The sequence below is a fragment of the Hemitrygon akajei genome, chromosome 18 (assembly GCF_048418815.1).
Source record: "Hemitrygon akajei chromosome 18, sHemAka1.3, whole genome shotgun sequence".
In the NCBI taxonomy this organism is placed as follows: domain Eukaryota; kingdom Metazoa; phylum Chordata; class Chondrichthyes; order Myliobatiformes; family Dasyatidae; genus Hemitrygon; species Hemitrygon akajei.
In genome coordinates, this window is record NC_133141.1 from 25,957,105 (window position 1) to 25,978,058 (window position 20,954).

The 20,954-nt window shown below is 43.7% G+C and overlaps 1 protein-coding gene across 7 annotated transcripts in view; it reads left to right on the forward strand.

Moving 5' to 3' along the window:
- The window catches only part of b4galnt1b (beta-1,4-N-acetyl-galactosaminyl transferase 1b), a 129,351-nt gene extending 109,528 nt beyond the window's left edge, over positions 1-19,823 (forward strand). For 6 of the 7 annotated variants that reach the window (XM_073071141.1, XM_073071142.1, XM_073071140.1 and 3 more), the window contains 5 exons: positions 351-443; positions 6,017-6,204; positions 9,729-9,869; positions 13,127-13,364; positions 14,600-19,822. In XM_073071141.1, coding sequence (XP_072927242.1) covers positions 351-443; positions 6,017-6,204; positions 9,729-9,869; positions 13,127-13,364; positions 14,600-14,817 — 878 coding nt within the window. In that variant the 3' untranslated portion in view covers positions 14,818-19,822. Of the gene's footprint in view, positions 1-350; positions 444-6,016; positions 6,205-9,728; positions 9,870-13,126; positions 13,365-14,599 lie in introns of all 7 variants that reach the window. The other variant, XM_073071145.1, reaches the window with a different exon arrangement.
- The last annotated feature ends 1,131 nt before the right edge of the window (positions 19,824-20,954 follow it).

The window sequence follows — 20,954 nt, forward strand, 5'->3', positions numbered from 1 at the left end:
CTCTTGGGCCTCCCACCACTGACCCCTCATGGTCCAAAGATGGGATTGAGATGCCTCCGACAGTTGAATAGTACAGATTCAAACAAGGCAAGTCCCTACTTTTGGCTGGAAATGGAGGCGGCCAGATTCATGGGACCCCTGACCACCTCTCCTTTCCCACCCTAGCGTCAAGGAGCAAGCGTGAAGGCTGCTTTTATTGTGTAAAACAAAATAGCTTGGATGGGTGAGAGTTAGGGTGGGCACCGTGTGCGTTGTCAGAGCTGGCTGGCCACGAGGCCTGTGGCGCAGCTGTCCGGTGTTTCACGTGTTAACTGCTGCCGCTCTCAGTGTGTGTGTTTTACATCTTGCAGTGCAGCTCGAGACAGACGGACACCAGGCATTTTTTGTCATCAAAATCCGACATGCCACCATCCCAAAACTATACAGCTCCGGAGACCAGCCAGGTCAGTGCTATTAATCCTGGATTAATAGAGGTGTCCCCTGAAAGTCCCTCCAGTCAATTTAGCCACAGGCACACTCCCTAGCCTTTAGAAGTCCTGGTTAATTCAGATGTGTGTAATGTAGCTTTGAATGTGACTGAAATCCCAAGATTTTTGCTGTAACAAAGGATGCTTGCTGAGGCTCTGCATGACCTTGCAGGGCAGCATTCCTGTAGTCAATTCCCTTCTTTTTCCAATTGGTCCTGCTCCCTAAACGCTGCAGGGTAGGAGATACAAAAAAATGCGGTAGAGCGCAAACAGTAATCAGCAGACATTGCTGCTCGGTGGGCGAACGTCAGTCACGCAACTGCGCCAATTTTCGATAAGCGCACAATTGCTGCAATGTTCATGATCACCGTTTCACTGTGTGAACTTGTGAAACTTCTTTATCTTCCTGTTAGCTCAGTGCCTGAGCCTGCCTAGTTTCTGAGGTGCCAATTCACTGGCCTTAGTGAACATGCCCCTTTGCCCCTGCTCTTTGGCAGTGTCAGCTGCTGAGGATCTCCTTGGGTCTCTGGATCACTGCCTGTAACCTATTACCCCCCTTCACTGGCACTGCACTGACTCCAGTGCAGGGGGCTTATCTGTGGGAGGAGCTGAGTTGCCTGCTGCAAGATGTCTGATCGAATCCCTCAGAGACATCGCAGAATCTTCACAGGCAGCAATGTACTTCATGAAATGTACTGATTGTTATTAACTATTCAAGTAAAGTAGCCACTTTGTGCATTGCAAGATCCCAGTAAAGGCAATGAGATGAGTGACCATTGTATCTATTTCATTTTTGCTCCTTATTAAAGGAGAAATATTGACTTTGAGCCCAGCTCTCTGGGTTGTGCCATTTCCCAACATTGGGTCTGTAGCCTTCTATGCATTTGGATTTCAACTGGCCACCTAAATACTTCTTAGACCACCCCCTCAGGCAGTGCATTCCAGATTTTAACCACTCCCCGGGTGAAAATGTTCTTCCTCAAATCTCCTCTATATCTCCTACAACTTGCTTTAAACCTATGGGCTCTAGATATAGATCCTTCTGCTAAAAGGTGATGTTTCTCACTGGCTACCTTACCCGTGCCCGTTATTATGTGAGGTGAAGCGAAGGCCTTCATCGGTCGGAGTTGACCATGGATATTGTGTCCTCGCTGTCTGGATACACAAGCCTGGGCTGTGTGATATGGAGAGCAAGCTGTTGCCCACGTAGCAGGCTCCCCGCCTCCATGCAGCTGATGAACCCAGAGGAACGGCAGAGACCGATACAATTTGGTACAGGCAGTGTCGCAGGAGTTGCCAGTCAGTAGGACTGCCTCAGGGACTCCAGCTCCAGACTTCCCTCGGGGTTTACTCCCGAAGCCTTCCCCACGAGTGGGTATAGCCACAAGGCAGCGGAGGTTTGAGATCAAAGTTTTCTTTCTCCTCGATGAGCGACCGACCACAGCTGACGAGCCCCATCTGCCCGAAGTGACTGGTTTTAAGACCAGTAGCCCGCCTTTGCCCCTTCTCCTGTCAGTAGAAATGGTTTCACCAGGCTAGTAGCTAAGCCGCACATGAAAGCCAGGAGCTGTATCTGGTTGACAGAGGCTTTTTGAGATGCACACCACTGGGAGCGTTTAATATGTAGTGGGAGCTTATCCCCACCACCACCGCCGGCTATAACAACCTTAAGCAGCCACTGTCACATTCCCTGTCAGTCTTTTCCACTCTGAGGAAACGTTCCATCCCAGGCAGCATCCAGCTGAATCTCCTCTGCCCCCTCTCCAGTGCAGCCACAGTGTGGTGAAAAGAACCACACACAGTACTCCAGCTGTGGCCTAACAAATATTGTATAAAGTTGGGCCAAAACCTCATTCTGTGTCCCAGCTAATGAAGTCATGTATCCCATATACCTTCATCACTACATTGTCTACCTGCCTTTAGGGATCCTGAGACTTGTACATGAAGGGTTTTCTGCTCTCCAGTCTTTCCTACGATGCTTTGTCCAAGCGTTAATAATCCTCGCAAAAATTATCACCTCACGTTTTTCAGATTTCCCTGCCCCACTTTATCAATCTTGTTCTTTAGCCAAAGATCACCTTCCTCATGATCTCCCAAGTTTTCACATCAACTGTGAACTTCCTAATCATACCCTTTATATATATAATATTTCAATGTATGTAGGAAGCACTCCCAGTGCTGATTCATGGTATCCATCACTGATCACAGGCTTCCAATCACAAAAACAACCCTCCACTACCACCATCACCAAGCCAATTTTGGATCCAATTTGCTACATTGCCTTGGATCCGATATCATCTAACATTTTAAACCACCTTCCTTGTGGGATGTTACCAAGGGTCCATGTAGACTGAATCAACTATATTACCCTTGTCAACATACTTGTTAATTCCACAAAAAAATTCAGTCACATTGGTCAGACAGGATTTCCCCAACAAACCATGTGACGCTCCCTGCCTTTGATTAACCTCAACTTGATTAACCCTTGCCTTTCCAAGTGCAGATAAATCCTTTTCCTCTGGACTTTTTTTCCAGTGACTTCTCCACCACTGACTCATAGTTAAAGATGGGAGCTCTTGTGACACATTGCCCATGCAAAGTTGACAGCTGTGGATCTCACTTGAAGATTCTAGCTGCACATTAGACCTCTTTGTACTGTATCTCTGTGGGAGCCTGACATTTCAGAGGAGTGAGAGGGACTGGTGCCCAGAGGTTGTGCGACTCCAATGGGATCCCCCTCAAATTTGATTCTGATGTATTATAAAGGAGTTGTGTAAGACAGATGATTCTAAGTTGGAAGATTGATACTCATGTTATAAATGTACGCTGCTTTTAGCAAGGAACTACAAAATGGGCTGAGGACTAAGACCCACCGCCACAAACGGGTGCACATACTGTAGTGAGTGAGCCAAAAGGTGACCGAAGCATTTGGAAAGTTAAAGCCACAGTTTCATACAACAAGCAATCCATTGGAAGAACTCCGTGGGTTGAGCAGCATCTGTGGAAGTCAAGTCCTGATGCAAGGTTTTGACCTGAAATATTGGTAATTCCTTCCCTCTGCTAGACCCACTGAGTTCCTCCGGCACGTTGTTTGATGTTCCAGATTCCAGTGTCTGCAGTCTCTGGTGTCTCCAGTGTTTCACACATCCCCATAAGAAGCAGTTGTCCTTGTCCACACCACTAAATAATACCACAGCACACTCATCAGCTGACCATCTCAGTCACCAAATAAAAATCAGATGAGTTAAGGATTTAAAACGAGTGGAATTAACAAAACGAAAAGAGCAGCAGATCCCAAGACACTGAATTTCCCTTGACATGTAAAGCCTGTTGCGAATACTGATGTGTCAGCAGCTCTGTGCCTGACTTGAACCGTCATGTGGCTAAGTTTTGACTTCATGCTGTGGTGTGAAATGTGGACGCTTAATGTCTCTCCTGATTTGTATTCCCACTGAAGCATCTAAAGGTGTGTTTCTGTGGATGGCCAAGGCAGTGCTCCACATTCACACCAAGCTATGAAGCAAGTTCTCATGAGAATATCTCAAAATGCAAATGTAATAATCAGTATAGTGACCACTACTGAAGCAAGGCAGGAACTTTATACTTTGTAGGGTTGCAGCTTTTCTGGCTGACCACATTTCGTTCCACTCGATTATTAAACTTGATTATGCTCTTCCAGGGGAGCATCACTGCAGTCTTTTGGCTGAATGTCTCCCTGGCAGGCAGCTTAACATCTGTAGTTCACAACACCCTATAACAGTGGCTATCCCAGTATTGACCTCAACCTTGGCAGAAAGACTTCTGTTTCATGGTTTCACAGGCATGCCAAATCACCTTGCAAGCTTTTTTTTCAATGCTGCAATGTACAGCAACCAATTACAGGAGGCTCTTGTAGAGAACGATCTTCTTTGGTGGCAACATATGAGTGATAAATGTCATCTAAAGCACAACAGAAACCTTTCTGACTGAAATCCCATGTATCCCTCTGTGGTGAACTACATATACCTGTCTGGACATGCCCCTCTGCTGACTGCTCCTGTGGCTCCTCCCACAGACCCCTGTATAAAGGCGGTTGGAGGCACTGCTCCTCCCTCAGTCTCCGAGATGTCATGGTCACGTTTGCAGCTAGTAGAAGCTTATCTTTTGCCTCCCATCTCCGAGAGTTATTGATGGTGCATCACTACCACCTTGGCTAACCATAATCATGTGTATGATACCACACTATATGCCCACATCCTGGTCCCTATTACGTGTAAATGTGTATTGCAAATAAAGTTCCTTGCAACAGAAGTGGCTGATGTGGTCTAGCCAAATTCAGCTAGGTAAACTGAATTGATGCTTTGTGTTTGGATTTTTATTAGCATGCCTTCCTCTTTTAAGGAATCATTTTAGAACATGTTAATTAACATGAAGAATATTCCAACAGTTAATGCCAGAAACACAAACCAGTTCAGGCAGCATTTGTGGAGGGGAAAATAGGGTCAATATTTCTGGTCAAAAACCCTTTGTCATATCTGGGAGGAGTTAAAAACGAACTAAGTTTTGTGTTGCAGTTTTGGGTTAAAAGGAGAGGGACAGGTAGAACAAAAAAAAAGGCCTGTGATGTGGTGGGGAGTGGGCAGCCTCAGTGATGCAAGATGGTGGGCTGGTTGAGGGGGAAGAGGTGTGAAGAGAAGAGATATGAATCAAAAATACCTGGAGTGAGAAAACATACAGCATGTTGGAAAGGTTAGACACAAGCTGGAATGGTTAGTTACCTGAAACTGGTGAATTCAGTGTTGAATCCTAATTCACTCTCAGATAACCAGCCAGTCCTCTTGGTTTTTCACATTTTCAACATACTATATGTTGTCACTCTTCCCTTCAGGTATTTCAAGTTTCATTTATCTCCTGGTATTCACGCCTCCTTCTCAGCTGACTTCCCCAGCTTGTCCACTATCGCTTGTCACTCAGTCATCTCCGTTCTCCATCCCATCACAGACCTCCCCCTTTTGTTCCCTTTGCTCTTCCCCTTCTCCAGAAACCTAGAAATATTTCTTTTTTAACATTTCCTACTTCTGTCGACTTGAAACATTATTCTTCCCCCGTCTCTGCAGATGCTGCGTGAACTGTTGAGTATTTCCAGCATTTTCTGTTTTGATTTCAGATCTCCAGCATCTGTCGTTTTATTTGTTTTTAAAACCATACGAAAAAATAAGGTGGCAAAAAATCAACTGATAAAGAGAGTGAGAAAGATAGATATGAAGAAAAAAATTAGAAAATATATCATGAGCTAACTTCATGCCAAATCCTCACCTTGTTATGCTTTGGACTAAACCAAGAGCAACCAAAAGTGACATTGATATCTCCCTTAACACCCCCATGGTACAGATTAGCTGTGAACTTGCCAAATGATGGAACAGGCTTTAGGGCCTGATTGGCTGCTTCCTCTCCAATAACTCATAGGCCCAGGGATGGGGCAGTTCAGCGGCATGATATGGAAAGAGTGTGTTATATCTAATAAATCACTTCAAAGTAAAGGTGGTCACTAACTATTCTCTGTGTTTTAGGATATAACATCAGTGCATTGGTGACTATAGCAACCAAAACATTCTTAAGGTACGACAAGCTGAGGGAGCTGATATCGAGCATTAGGAAGTTTTATCCCAATGTCACCATTGTAATCGCGGATGACAGCAACAAACCACAAAAGATTGAAGGACCATTTATTGAGCATTACATCATGCCATTTGGGAAGGTGTAGTATGGTTTCTCTTTACTAAATGAGGCAAGAACCAAACAAGTAGGCATTAGTTGGGTGTGTACAACATATGGATATGTGGTAACTGAGGGAGATAGCGAGAATTTAGGAACAATATTGTATCTCTTGCTACTTTTGAAGGAGACAATTGGAGATTGCCAGGTCAATACAGGAGGAGGTTTCTCATCTTATTGTTTGCTTAAGAAGAGAAAAACAACAGAGACAAATATCCACAAACCTCTTGTTGGCCATTTCCAGAGTGTTGGGAAGAGATTTTTCTCCCTGCCATCCCAGCATGGGAAATGGAACAAGAGAAGAAGGGTGCAGATGTTAGGCAGGGCAGAATATAAGAAAACATATAAACAGTAGTTTAAGAAGGAAACCAGCTATTTATACCGTGAGCATCAATATTATGTAGCACTTTCAAAGGTTGATACATTTGCACTCTCCCTTTGTTAATACGGGTAGTTCTGCTATAACGGGTGTTTACATAACGTCAATTGGGTATAATGAAATTGATGGATTAGGGAATGCTATTTGCATTATATGGGCCAAAATGCTTATAAAACCCTGATTCCCTGTAACCTCCACCCAGTAATCAGCCAGCAGTGTCTCTGAAGAACACAGGCGCCACATTCATTGTGGGAGGACACTGACAGGAGTTACTTTGGAAGTTGACAAGCCATCGCTTCAATTGATATTTCTGCAATGATATGTATTAACAACATGACATACAGCCTTTAGTACTTTTGGCTTCCAGTAACAGAATAAGCTCCTAGCTATTAAAAACATCTTTATTTTTGAAAACACTGCAGGAAAAAAATAAGTTAGTTATTGCAAGTATGAAACTCTCTAGCCCCAACCTGTCTTTATGACTCAATTTTATATGACGGTAAGTTTCTTAGGAATGCAACCACGTCATAATAGCAGAACTACCTGTATTGATATCCTGAATAGGAGCTGAACAGAATGTGGAAGACTTTGTCCACGGATGGCCTTTCCTTCTCTAACCCTTACCTTGCATTGCATCAACATTGCCTCTTCATTTGTCTTCTCTTCTCTTCCACTTTTTCCCTCTGTGATGCTTCTTCAAACTTCTCTCTGTAGCCATACTTACAATCATTTGTCCTTCCTTCTCCATGTACAGCTTACTGTCAAATGCTGTGTGATAACACTGCTGGAATGCACCTTGAGATGTTTTGTGATGTTAAAGATAACATATTGCTTTCTTGATTTCCTTGGTGATACTAAGCCCCATGAAAAATAGTTGGACTGACTATATAATACAGGTACTGCATAATATATTATAGAATCGAAGATGCAGGCAATGTTTTCCAGTCCTGATACATTGTTCCTTACTATCAGTAAAGCATATTGACATTACATATTCTGCCTGTAATGCACAGAATATCTCAAGGTGTTTTGCACTTGGATATCTGTCTTGAACTGAGAAAGCAAGGATATTAGAGAAGGTGGCTGAGGCCATTGCCAAAGAGGTTGGTTTTATGGCCATGTCTGAATCAAAACCAGCTTGAGGGAAGCAGCTGAGACTGTGGGGGCCAGAGTTCTGAAGGTTTTGTTGCTAATGTGTGTGGTGGGAATCCGAGAGTCAGTGAAGGCAGTGAGGTGGGTGAACTGGATTTAGTGTGGACTGGGAATTTGGGAAGAGTTGTGGGGTTGGGGGGGGGGGTTGGGTCTTGGACCTTGGGAATGAAGAGAATTATTATTACTGCTGATGTATTTTGTGGATACCTTAACAGTCGAAACCACATCCAGAAAACCTTTGGCAGATTAATGAGGTGAACTGAATAGAAATGAGCTCACCATCAGAACATGTTCTAAATACTGAGCAGCTCTTACCCTGGGGGTGTTGGTTTTGTCATTCTCCAGTGCTGACCCTACTGAGGTTTAATTCACTGTAAAACCAGGGCATGTAGATGCATCTCTAGCCTCTGGAAACTCTGACACCCTTCTTCCTGGAGGAGAAAGGTTGCCCAAGTCCAACTAACCTCAGCCATGCTCCTGTGAATATAATGATGTTGGGAGGCAGGGGCTTTAGAAATCTATTGGTCTACAGAACAAAAACCAAATCCTCTGGTGGTTCAGGTTGATGGCCTCACCTCCATGAGGGTAGTCTGCTCCTGTGTAGATCCAAGGAACCTCTAGTGTCAGCCGTTTCCCCTGACTCTGCCTTGTATGCAGCAAGAGGCAGTTCTTCCTTGGTAACAAGAAAGTTACCCGAAGTAAATTGAGAGCAGGCACAATGGACAGACAAGGGGAAATTCCATGCAGCAAATTTCAAACGCATATCTGTATTGTTCTCAACATCTAACTTAAGTGATAACATGGGCTTGTATCCTTTTGTTGTACTTGCATTGCCACTCCTCATGTATTTTTTTCCAAACTGTAACACCTCGCACTTTTCCACATGCTGTTTGCTTGAGGTTCCTTACTGTGTTGCTCACAGTAAGTTACTTACACTTACACTTAATAAGTTAATTACACTTATTAGTTTTGTGTCATTTCCAATTTTAAAATCATGCCTGATACCTTTAACCCTTGAACATATATCACAACAGGACTGAAACCTAGTAAACATCGCTCCCCCTAAAGAGAGTCATTTGCCACGACTGGTTTTGATCCTGCAATCCATTTTAAATTCAGCCTTTGCTTCCTTTTTCATTCACTGGGCTGCGATTTTATTTAAGAAATTTAGGTAAATTTTGGTAGTTTTGTGTAGATATACAAATATACTGCACCCGGAACACTCATTGCGTCAGAGAGAGGTACAACATAGATATGGGTCATTTGGGCAGCCAACTCCACTACAGCCATCCAGCAAATATTTCCATAACTCCCCCAACTACCTGTGTCACCACTTTCAGGGAACCATGTACTTGTACCCCTTATTCTCTCTGTTCTACAGAACTCCCCAGGGCCCTGTCATTTACTGTGTAAACCCTGCCCTGTTTAACTCCACAAAATGCATCACTTCTCACTCGACTGAGTTAGATTCTATCTGCTTTGCCCATAGATCTAGATCCTGTTGTAAATTTGGGCAACTTTCCTCACTGTCCACCACAGCAACAATTTTGGTAGACATTAGATGTTGAGAACAAGTGAGACAGAGGATCATTCTCATCCCTGAAAACTCTTAATGACTGCTGCCTTTTAGATTTCTGCACTTGGCCGGGGTGGGATGGCAGTTTTATAGCATATCTCATTCCATTTCGAGTATCCATTCTAGCCATCAGCAGTTAAACACACTCTTAAGCCACACCAGAGTACAGAAGAGCTGTTATTGAGTGAAACTTGCCATTAAGCTACCAAAAATACCCCATGTAAAAACAGCTTTCCAACTGTCCCTTGTCCCTTCAACTCTCTTTGCTGCCAATTCATAGTAAGTGAGGAAAGAGAGGTCTGATTGAGCTGCGTCATGGACATTTACTTGGATATATGTGTGAGAGAGAAGATGAAGTCTGTGAGTTTGTTGAGAAATAACACATGTATGATCTCCACAGGGTTGGTTTGCTGGACGGAACCTGGCTATCTCCCAAGTCACAACCAAGTATCTACTCTGGGTGGACGATGACTTCATTTTTACTGCCAATACCAAGGTTGAAAAGCTAGTGGACATTTTGGAGAAAACAACACTGGACTTGGTAAGACCTGAGTTTTAATATTTCAGTTGTCAGGAAGTCACTCTTGTGTAGGATCAGGGCACCCTGGGATGTACTCCCATCTGGACTGCAGAACCAGTCATTTACCATTTACCCAGTATTGATATTGTTGTCTGGCTGGCAGCTACTGGACTTATGAATGTAAGAGATAGGTTGCTCAGCATCTCAGGGCTGCTCGACCATTCTGCATGACTGCTGATTGGCTTCAACCTTCCATGTGTGTTCTCCATAACTTTTCACCTCCGCTGCAGACTCTTACAAACTTGTAGAATCTTGTCAATTACATTCTTCATTATATTTTTTTAGAAAATAGAACATTGCAGCACAGTATAGACCCTTTGACCCACGATCTTGTGCCGGCCTATTAACATACTCTAAGATAAATCTAACCTTTCCTTCCTGCATAGTTCTCCATTCTTCCATCATCTAAATGCCTATCTAAGAGTTTCTTGAATGCTCCTAATGTATCTGCCACCCTTCTAGGGCATTCCATGCATCCACCACTCTTTGCGTTTAAAAAAACCTACCTCTGACATCCTTCCCTACACTTTCCTGCAGCCACCTTAAAATGGTGCCCCCTCGTATTAGCCGTTTCCACCCTGAGAGAAAGTCTCTGGGAAAGATATTCAATGACCTTGCCTCCACGGCTCTCTTGAGGAAGAGCTCCAGACACTTACAACCTTCTGAAAGAACAAGGTCTTCCTTAAAGAGTCATGGAGTGGTACAGTACTGAACCTGGCACTTTGGCCCACCTTGTCCATGTTGACATTTCTGTCCATTGATTTTGATTCCATTTGCCCACAATATAGGAACATATCCTTCACTCTCTTTCCTATTTAAGTATCTGTCTAAATGCCTCTTAAACATATTGATTGTGTCTGATTCCACCATCTCCCCTGGCAGCACATTCCAGATTACCAGCCTTGTCTCCGCCTTTAGAGGGTGACCGCTCATTCTGAAACCATACCCCCTAGTTTCAGATTCCCTCCCATCCTCTTTCCACACAGGTACCTCTGAGGTGTCTTCCTTCTTTCTGAATCGTGCCTCCCTCTCTGCCAAAGGTGACAGAGCTTTTGACCACATCTCATCCATTTCCCGTACCTCTGCTCTCAACCCCCGTTCCTGGACAGAGAATAGACAACGTTCCTCTGCTCCTCACCTTCCATCCTACTGTGCAGTGAAGGTTCACCAGACTCATTCTTGAGATGGAATTCTTTGCACTGTGTTATCTTCCTGTACTGCACTTTACGCTCATTTATTGTCTTCCCTTGTACAGTCGGCCCTCCTTATCCGCGGATTCCACATGCACGGATTCAACCAACCGCGGATCGGGAAAACCTGGAAGTTCCCTCTCCAGCACTCGTTGTTTGAGCATGTACAGACTATTTTTTCTTGTCATTATTCCCTAAGCAATACAGTATAACAACTATTTGCATAGCATTTACATTGTATTAGGTATTATAAGTAATCTAGAGATGATTTAAAAGTACAGGCAGTCCCCGGGTTATGAATGAGTTCCGTTCCTGAGTCTGTCTTTAAGTCGGATTTGAAGTTGGAACAGGTACATCCGGTATTATTTAGCGTCAGTTGGTCAAATGTTTTTCTTAGTATATAGTATATATTTTACATTTCTATGCATATAAAACACTTAACAAACTTATGTATTTCAATAATTAAACCACTGCGTTGCTTAGTAATAATTGTAGCTTTCATCGGGGCAGGGCCTTTCACATGCTCCATTAAAATTGTTCCGATCGTTGACCGACTGTAGCCTAACGCTTTTCCAATGACAGATGACGTTTCACCTCTTTCCGATCGCTTTATTACTTCCGCCTTATTTTCAATCGTCATTGTGATTACTTTTGTGAACAGAAGCACTGCGGATTCAGAGCTGCGCCGCCAGGTCCTAATGTCCACCGCACGGAAACATGTTAAATAAAGTCCGGGGTTCCGCTGGGTCCTAAAAACCACTGCACTGGGACAGGTTGAATAAGGGACTTGAGCATCCGTGTTTTTTGGTATCCGCGAGGGGTGCCGGAACCAATCCCTCGTGGATAAGGAGGGCCGACTGTACTATCTCAATGCACTAATGATCTGTGTGAATGGCATAGAGCAAAGGTGTTCACTGTACCTCAGTACATGTGACAATAATAAACTAATTTACCAATTTGTCCACCACAATCTGTAATTACATTTATTTAAGACTTAAGGATTTAAAATGGTCACTATTAAGTCAACATGAAGTTTTATCATATTATCAGTGTATTTTGCTAGAGGATATTTTACTCAGATATTAGTGATTAATCCAAGTCTTAAATATTTCATTCCCAGATTAGGTCCAAATATATTGTTCTGTGAAATTCACTTGAAGCTGTTGCATAAGCTCGCCTTCAAGAATGCCTTTACCAATTTGATTTTCCCAGTCTCTTTGAAGTTAAATGTGCCCACCCTGATTATTACATTACTGGTATGGCCCATAGCTAGTTTTGAATTAAATTTGACAACTCGCCTTGGATCCCATGGGACCCAACTTTTTACACTAGTATCCCAAATTTAAAATGTCCATTGCTCGCTGTTCAACATTATAGCTCATGTTTGGGGCTCTACCAGCGATGTCTGCCTTAACATAATTAGAAGGGGTCAGCAAAGTGGCAACGCTTGAAGAGCTGCTGCCTTACACAACTTCTGAGCTTGGGCGCTGTCTGTGTGGAGTTTGCACGCTCTCCCTGTGACCACATGGTTTCTACCAGGTTTGCTCCCACATCCCAAAGGCATGTAGGTCAGTGGGTCAGTTAGCTGCTGTAAATTGCCACTTGGGTGTGAATAAGTGCTAGAGTTGGGGAGGGGAGGGTTGATGGGGATGTGCGGAGGGTAAAATGGGACTGGTGTAAATGGGTGGTTGTTAATCAACACAGATGTGTTAGCCCTGAAGTATTGGTTTACTATTGTCACATGTACTGAAATAGATTGGAAAGTGTTCATTTGCATGCCATCCAGACACATTGAGATGGTAAAGTAGAGAATAAGGTGTTACAGTTACAGTGCAGGCAGACAGTCAGGTGCAAGGGCCACAGTGATCAAGGGTTCATCTTTAACGTATGATAGGCCTGTTCAAGAGTTTTATAACAGCGGGATAAAAGCTGTCCTTTGAGCTGTGGTCTCATACATGTTTAGGAGGACCTTGATTTTGTACCAGTGTGGTTTAGAGTTCTCCCCTTTGCTCATGTGCCCTACTGCAGGTTGGAGGGGCGGTGCGAGAGAAAACTGGCTTTGCCACCACTTTCCGACACCAGATCAGTGTGGAGCAAGGCGGAGAGGAAGGTGACTGCCTACACACTCGTATGGGTCACTACCACATGTTGGAGGGCTTCCCGAACTGCGTGGTCACTGATGGCGTGGTCAACTTCTTTCTGGCCCGCACGGACAAAGTGCAGCAGGTGGGGTTCGACCCCAGGCTAACGAGGGTGGCACATTCAGGTGAGTAGGTGATGAGTTTCAGCGTGTTTGGTGCGGGCGGCTAGCATGGAGTGAAGCTGATGATTCCTCGACCATCATTGTGCTCTCCTATATGTTTGCCATTTATTCTGGATCTGTCAGTACTTCTGTTTTAAATATCTCAACCTTATGGCTAGGGGACGGTGATGGTGTATTGGTTAAATGAAATAACAATCTTAGGACTTCCCACATCCCTAATGTGTACGGGTTGGTGGGTTAATTGGCCACTATAGATTGCCCCCCAGTATGTAGATATGTTGGCTGGTGGTGTAATGGCATCCACACCAGACTTTGAGGCGAGTGGTCCCAGGTTCGAATCCGGCCAGCTCCTTGCACGCTTTCCATCTGTGCTGGGTTGAGTGTTGAAGTAGCAACTCCGTCTCTTTCAAAAAATAGACAAATGCGAAAGAAACACCACGAGGTGCAGAAAGTAACAACAATGTGAAGATATGTGGCGAAGGAATCAAGTGAAGGGCGTGTGTGTAAGGGAATAGGTTGCAAAGGTGTAGGTGAATAAGAGGATGGAGAAGAGGGCTGATAGGAGACTGTGAGCAGTTTGGGCCCCATATCTATGGAAGAATGAGCTGGCTTTGGAGTGGGTCCAGAAGAGTTTCATGAGAATGATCCCAGGAATGAAAGGGTTAACATATTAGGATTGTTTGACAGCTTTGGGCCTGAACTTGCTGGAGTTTAGAAAAATGAGGGGGGGAGGGATCTTATTGAAACCTACCAAATACCGAAAGGCCTAGGTAGAGTGGGCATGGAGAATGGTGGGAGAATCTAGGACCAGAAGGCTCAGCCTCAGAATAAAAGGACATCTCTTTCGAACAAAGATGAGGAGGAGTTACTTTACCCAGAGGGTAGAGAATCTGTGGAACTCATTGCCATAGAGGCAATGGAAGCCAGGTCATTGAGTATATTTAAAGCAGAGGTTGATAGGTTCTTGATTAGTTGGGGCGTCAAAGGTTATGGAGAGAAGGCAGGAGAACGGGGTTGAGAGGGAAAGTAAATCAGCCATGATCAAATGGTGGACCAGACTCGATGGGCCAGATGGCCTAATGTTTTTCTTATGACATATGGTCTGATGGGTTCTTCCCATGGGAGCTGGCATTTCTCTGTGGGTTGAAGATTAAGCATAAGGCAAAATGGCTTGTTGAATCTGTCGATGCTGCCTTGTGAATTGAGTTAATAATTATATCAATGCTTCCTGTTGACAGAGTTTTTTATTGATGGACTGGGCATTCTCCATGTTGGGTCATGTGATGATGTCACTGTGGATCACGCCACCAAGATCAAGTTGCCCTGGAGCAAGGCTGATGAAAGCGAGAAAACTTACAAAGAATTCCGATACCCCAAGTCACCAGAAGCAAATGTCCAGCTGAAGCACGGGCTTTTTTACTTGAAAAACAGGTTTAAGTGTATGATAAAGAACTAAGAAGAAGGGCCACCCTGAAGTGGCGGGAAGAACGAGACTCCGAAGCTAATCTTTAATGTTGTGCCCAGTATCAAGAGAGCTAAGAGCTCTTAAGGAATTGAGCAATATGCTCCAGTGTTTAGGATTAGGGCCCAAGTTTTACATAAGTCACCTCATGAAGAGCTATTAGCAAAGCTGGGAACTTAGACATAAAGGCTACTAAAGGTGGAATTCCAGAGCAGAGAATCAATAATTCTTTTTTTTAAACTGGCTAAATTTTAAATGTATTTGTGTTTCAAGTCCATTTCTGGATCTGAGATAACATAACCCCCTGTTCTATTGTGTTCTACCACTTCAATCACTTGGTCATCACAAGATGAACATTAGAATTGACCTGTGTCAGACCCAGTTAATATAAAAGCCTTTCTCCCTCATTTGAAACTAATAATGCAATTCGGCCAGAATAAATAACTCTTTAATGATTAGTTGATGATCTAGTTAAATGATTATCTACATCAAAGAGACCCAGTTGCAGACTAGGTGAATGCTTCACTGGGCACCATCACGTGGCTGTCTGGAGCTCCTGGTTTCCAGCCATTTTAATTCCCCCCACCATGCCTACACTTATCTGTCTATCCTTGGCTTCTCCACTATCAGGGAGAGGCTAAACACAAAATAGAAGAACAATTCCTCACACTCCCCCTGGGTAGTCTATAATACGATGGCAGAAATGTTGAATTCTCCAACTTCAGTAACCTGCTCCCTCTCTGTTTCTTTTCTGTCTTCTTCTGATCCACCCAGTTCCTCCTACGCCCAATCCAGCCCCCATTATCCTGTCAGTTTCCTCTCTCCCACCCACTCCATCTCCCCATCATCCACACACTCCTCCCATTGCTCCCATCTGCCCTACCCTCCTCCATTATTTGGTTCCATGCTCCACTTTCCGCTCCGATCAGACCCACCATCTGCAGCCCTTTGTCACCTCCACCTCTCACCTCCCAGCCCGTGTCACTATCTCCACTCTCCCCTCCTCCATCTGCTGATTGCTCCTCCTCAACTGGATCCACCCATCACCTCCACCCCTTCACCTCAGCTCTTTATACTATCTCCCCTCCACTCTTTCAGTCCAGACAAAGTCTTGAACAGAAATGTCAACTGTCAATTCCTCCCACAGATGCTGTCTGACCTGCTGACTTCCTCCAGCCTTTGTTTTTATGCTCCAGATTCCAGCATCTGCAATTCTTGTGTGTCTATATGATGCTCCATCTGCTGTCTGATACTGACTTAATGTGTCAATGACTCACTTTGCTTGTTTCAGTAATCAAGACTTAGCCATCCTGTCATTAGTGACTCAGTTGTAACCAAGAAACAAGACACTGCCTGCCTTGGACTCACTTTGAGCAGAGACTGGATCTATACAAACTTTTGAAATATCTGCTTGGCTCAGCAGGGATGAATTTTGATTAGAGATCAATATATTGCATGTCTCTCCTTGTGAGAGCTCCCTGACAGAACAGCAATAGCAATGACAAAAAAGTTGCATTTGTGTAGCATCTTTAACAGCATAAAAATGCCCTGGGTTGTGTTCACAGGAGGGTTATCCAACATAATTCAATAGTGGGTATTATTAAAGATATCTTGTCACATGATAAGAAACTTTATCAGAAGAGTTGTCTTAAGGAAGGGAGAAAGCAAATGGCAGAGAGTTTGGGAGAGTTTCAGAACTTTGGACTTTGGCAGCATAAAGTTCACATCCTAGAGATAGGATGGAATTTATTGATATATAAGTAACGTATATGAAAATTAGTTTGTAGTACATGAGGGTGCCATTGAATAGGATGGAGTGCAGACGTATTTGAATAATGCCAGGGCTTAAAATGGTTACACTATGATAAAACTACTACTTTGCATCATCCCCCTTGAGTATACATTGAGGGGTAATGTAGCTGAGATATTTAAAATTATTCAGTAGGGTTGAGGGAGAGAAATGGATTTCTCTTTGGAGGGAATTCAGAATAAGGGGGCAAGATCTGAAGAGTGAAGAAGTGAATTCAGTGGTGAAAGCAGGACGCACCTTTCCACGGGGTGGCTGGGAGGAAGTTTGAAAATTTATGTGCAATGCTGACAGTGATAGTGTTTTATTAGGTAAGAATATCAAGGGATAAACAGAGCTGTGGTATGGATCAACAATGATCCAATTAATTGGAATTGGTATTAGTTTATTATTGTCATATTTACCGAGATAGAGTGAGAAGCTTTAGTTTATGCGCCATCCATACAGATCATAAGTACATTGAGGTGGTACTAAAGGAAAACAGACTACAAAATATCATGTTAGAGACACAGAGAAAGTGAAATAAAGGCAGAGAAATAAAGTGCAAGGGGCCAAAGGAGGAAGGTTGGGAGCTCGCGAGTTCATCTTCAGTGTATGAGAGTCCATTCAAGAGTCTGATAACCATGAGATAGAACGTAGTGTTTGAAGGACTAACTGTCTCTCAGGTGTTACATTTGGCTCAGTTGCTCACTCAGATCTGTGCCCTTTAAGGTTAACATCTAGGCTGCATCTACAGTGCCGTGGTGGAAGGAGGCGCACTGATGTGACCACGTTTCTTACACGTGATGTTAAACTGAGCCTTTCAGTGATTTCAAGGGCCTTGGCCCTATGTCAAAGATCCCTCGTCCCTCAAACACAAAGCGTAGAAACCTTAGAGCTCTCACAGTGGCTTCAGTCATTGGGCATTACTGAGATCCCTTTTATACTTTCCTATGTGTGCTGTGGCTTGGTAGAGCAGGTGCAGGGAAGTAGCAGGGTCTGGCTGGCAGCAGAGACAGGCAGGGGAGAGTCCAAGGGCTTGGCTTGTTGACTAGTGGTTAGAGGGATTGGGTAATTTGTGTGGAGCAAAATGAGGATGGGAGTGGAGGTAGTATCTAACTTAAAGGGAACTTTAGAGATCGGAGAGGCTGGGCTCATTTTCCTTGGAGCAAAGGAGGCTGAGGCTGGACATGAGAGGCACAGATAGAGTAGATAGTAAACTTTGCCCTATTACATAAGTGTCTAAAACCAGAGGGCATAGGTTTAATATAAGGGTAAGAACTTTAGAAGGGATCCTCGCAGAGGTGGGGTTGGAATCTGGGACACACTGCCTGAGGGGTAGTGAAGACAGGGACTCTCGCAATGTTAAGCAGTGTCTGGATGAGCACTTAAATCACCAAGACCATGGACCAAGTGCTGATGAATGAGATTAGTGGAGATGGGTAGTTATGGTCACCATGGACTCCATGAATCTGTCTGAGTTTGGCTCACAGTGTTAAGTTGGTACCCGCAATGGGGAAAGCTCCTTTAATGTGTGCTGCTACAGATCAAGCAATACTATGAAATAGCTGGTGGATTTGAGCATGTCCAGTGGCAGGCTCAACTCTGAACAGTGTGATCTGTTTTCCCAAGCAACACTCCAAATGAAGGCAAATCCATTATTGGCAGAAATGTCATTTGCAACAAAGTAGTGCCAGCTAGATTTTCAGTGTGGCACAATTTGACCTGTAAAATATAGAAACTGAATTCCATGATGAGAAAGAAAATGGATTTTCATATGCACGTGACCAAATCTTTAGTCCATGGTGTGGTGTTATCCCATTGCTGTCTCTGGCATTTTGCTTTTTGCAAATTGGCTGCCATGTTTCCTACATTACAAGATTTCAAACCAAAAAGCACTTTGAGATATTGTGAAAAGTGCTACTGAAATACAAGTTTGTTCTACCACTTATCTCTTTCTGTCGTTCTTTCTGTCTCAGAGGTGGGTTCCTAGTAATAACTGTGAAGTGGCTGGAAAGATAAATGAAGAATTTAAATAAGCATGTCAAAAAGGCAGGGTAACTTTAACTTGGGATTTTAAATCGGGCTGATCAGACCAGCAAAATTTCTAAGAAGCAACTAGGCTGTGTCGGTTTAGTTGTGAGTCAGATCTGGGACTGGTCTAACAGAGCCACAGTGGTCATTCATGTGGCTCTTGAAAGGGAAAACATGGAAGGGGTGTGAGGATTTTACATATTGGAAAGGACATCTCCCCTGCAGTGAGACAGAAAATGTTCACAGGAACCTCACAGGAAGCACCGAAGGGAGAGAAGAAGATGAGGAATGCAGTGGATCTTGGGGATTCCACAGTGAAGGGAACAGACAGGAGATTCTGTGAGCCTGATAGAGATACCCGCATGTTGTGCTGCCTCCCAGGTGCCAGGGTACAGGATGTCTCAGATCGGGTCCAGAGTATTCTGAAGGGAGAGGGTGAACAGCCCGAAGTCTTGGTAAGTGTTAGTACCAATGACATAGGTAGAAAAAGGGAGAAGGTCATGAAGAGAGAATTCAGGGGGTTAGGTAGGAAGCTGAAAAGCAGGACCTCCAGGGCAGTAATCTCAGGATTGCTGCCTGTGCCACATGCCAGCGAGTGCAAGAATAATATGATTAGGTGTATTAATGTGTGGCTGAGAGGCTGGTGTAGGGGATAGGGCTTCAAATTCCTCAATCATTGGGGCCTCTTCTAGGGAGGTACAACCTATACAAAAAGAATGGGTTACACCTGAACCCAAAGGGGTCTAATATCCTAGAGCTGTTAGGGAGGGTTTAAACCGATTTGACAGGGGGATGGGAACCATAATGATAGGGCTGAGGAAGGAGGAAACAGAAATAAATCAAAGATAGCGTGCAACAGAGATGATAGAAAGGTCAGGCAGGAGATGAGTCATAATCACAGTTGGTGGGATGATTTACAGGGCAATAGAGGCGTGGTGCAGGTAAAACAGAAAGCAACAAATACTGGACTGAAAGTGTTATATTTGAATGCACACAGCATAAGAAATAAAATGGACAATCTTGAAATTCAGCTACTGATAGGCAAGTATGATGTTGTGGCCATCTCTGAAACTTGGCTAAAGGATGGCTGCCATTGGGAGCTGGACGTCCGAGGGTATACGGTGTGTCAGAAAGATAGGTTAGTAGGCAGAGGGGTGGTGTGGTCCTGTGTATAATAAATAATATAAAATCATTAGAAAGGGATGACCTAGGATCGGAAGGTGTAGAGTCTCTATGGGTTGAGTTAAGAAATGGCAAGGGTAAAAGGACCCTAATGGCAGTTGTATACAGGCCTCCAAACAGCAGTTGGGTTGTGGATTACAAATTACAACAGGAGATAGAAAAGGCGTGTCAGAAGGGCAATGTCATGATAATCGTTGGGGATTTTAACGTGAAAGTGGATTGGGAAAACCAGGCCAATACTGGGCCGCAAGAGAGGGAATTTGTAGAATGTCCAAGTGTTGGCTTGTTAGAACAGCTTGTTGTTGAGCACACTAGGGGACTGGCTGTGCTGGATTGGGTGTTGTGCAATGATCCGGAGGTGATTAAAGAGCTTAAGGTTAAGGAATCCTTAGGTAACAGTGATCACAGTACGATTAAGTTCACTTTGAAATTTGAGAAGGAGAAACAAAATTCCAATGCGTCAGTATTTCAGTGGAATAAAGGAGATTACAATGGCATGAGAGGAACTGGCCAAAGTTAACTAGAAAGGGACACTCGCAGGAAGGACAGCAGAGCAGCAATGGCTGGAGTTTCTCTGAAATATGAGGGAAGTGTAAGACAGGTATATTCCAAATAAGAAGACATTTTTGAATGGAAGAAGGACACTACCATGCCTGACAAGTGAAGTCAGAGCCAAAGTAAAAGCAAAAGAGAAAGTTTACAAGGAAGCCAAAGCTAATGGGAATCTTTTAAAAACTTGGAGAAGGAAACTATTTCCTTCTTTTCATTAGAAAGGAAAAGATGAATTATGAAAGGAAGCTGGTGACTAATATCAAAGGAAATACTAAAAGCTTTTTTAACTATATTAAGGGTAAAAGAGAGTTGAGGGTAGATGAGTTGAGGCTAGAAAATGATGGTGGAGATATTGTAATGAGAAACATAGAGATGGCAGAGGAACTGAATGAATATTTTGTATTAGCCTTCACAGTGGAAGACATCTGCAGTATACCGGACATTCATGAGTGTCAGGGAAGTGAAGTATGTGCAGTGAAAATTACGACTGAGAAGGTGCTCAGGAAGCTTAATGGTCTGAGAGTGGATAAATCTCCTGGAGTTGATGGAATGCACCCTCAGGTTCTGAAGGAAGTAG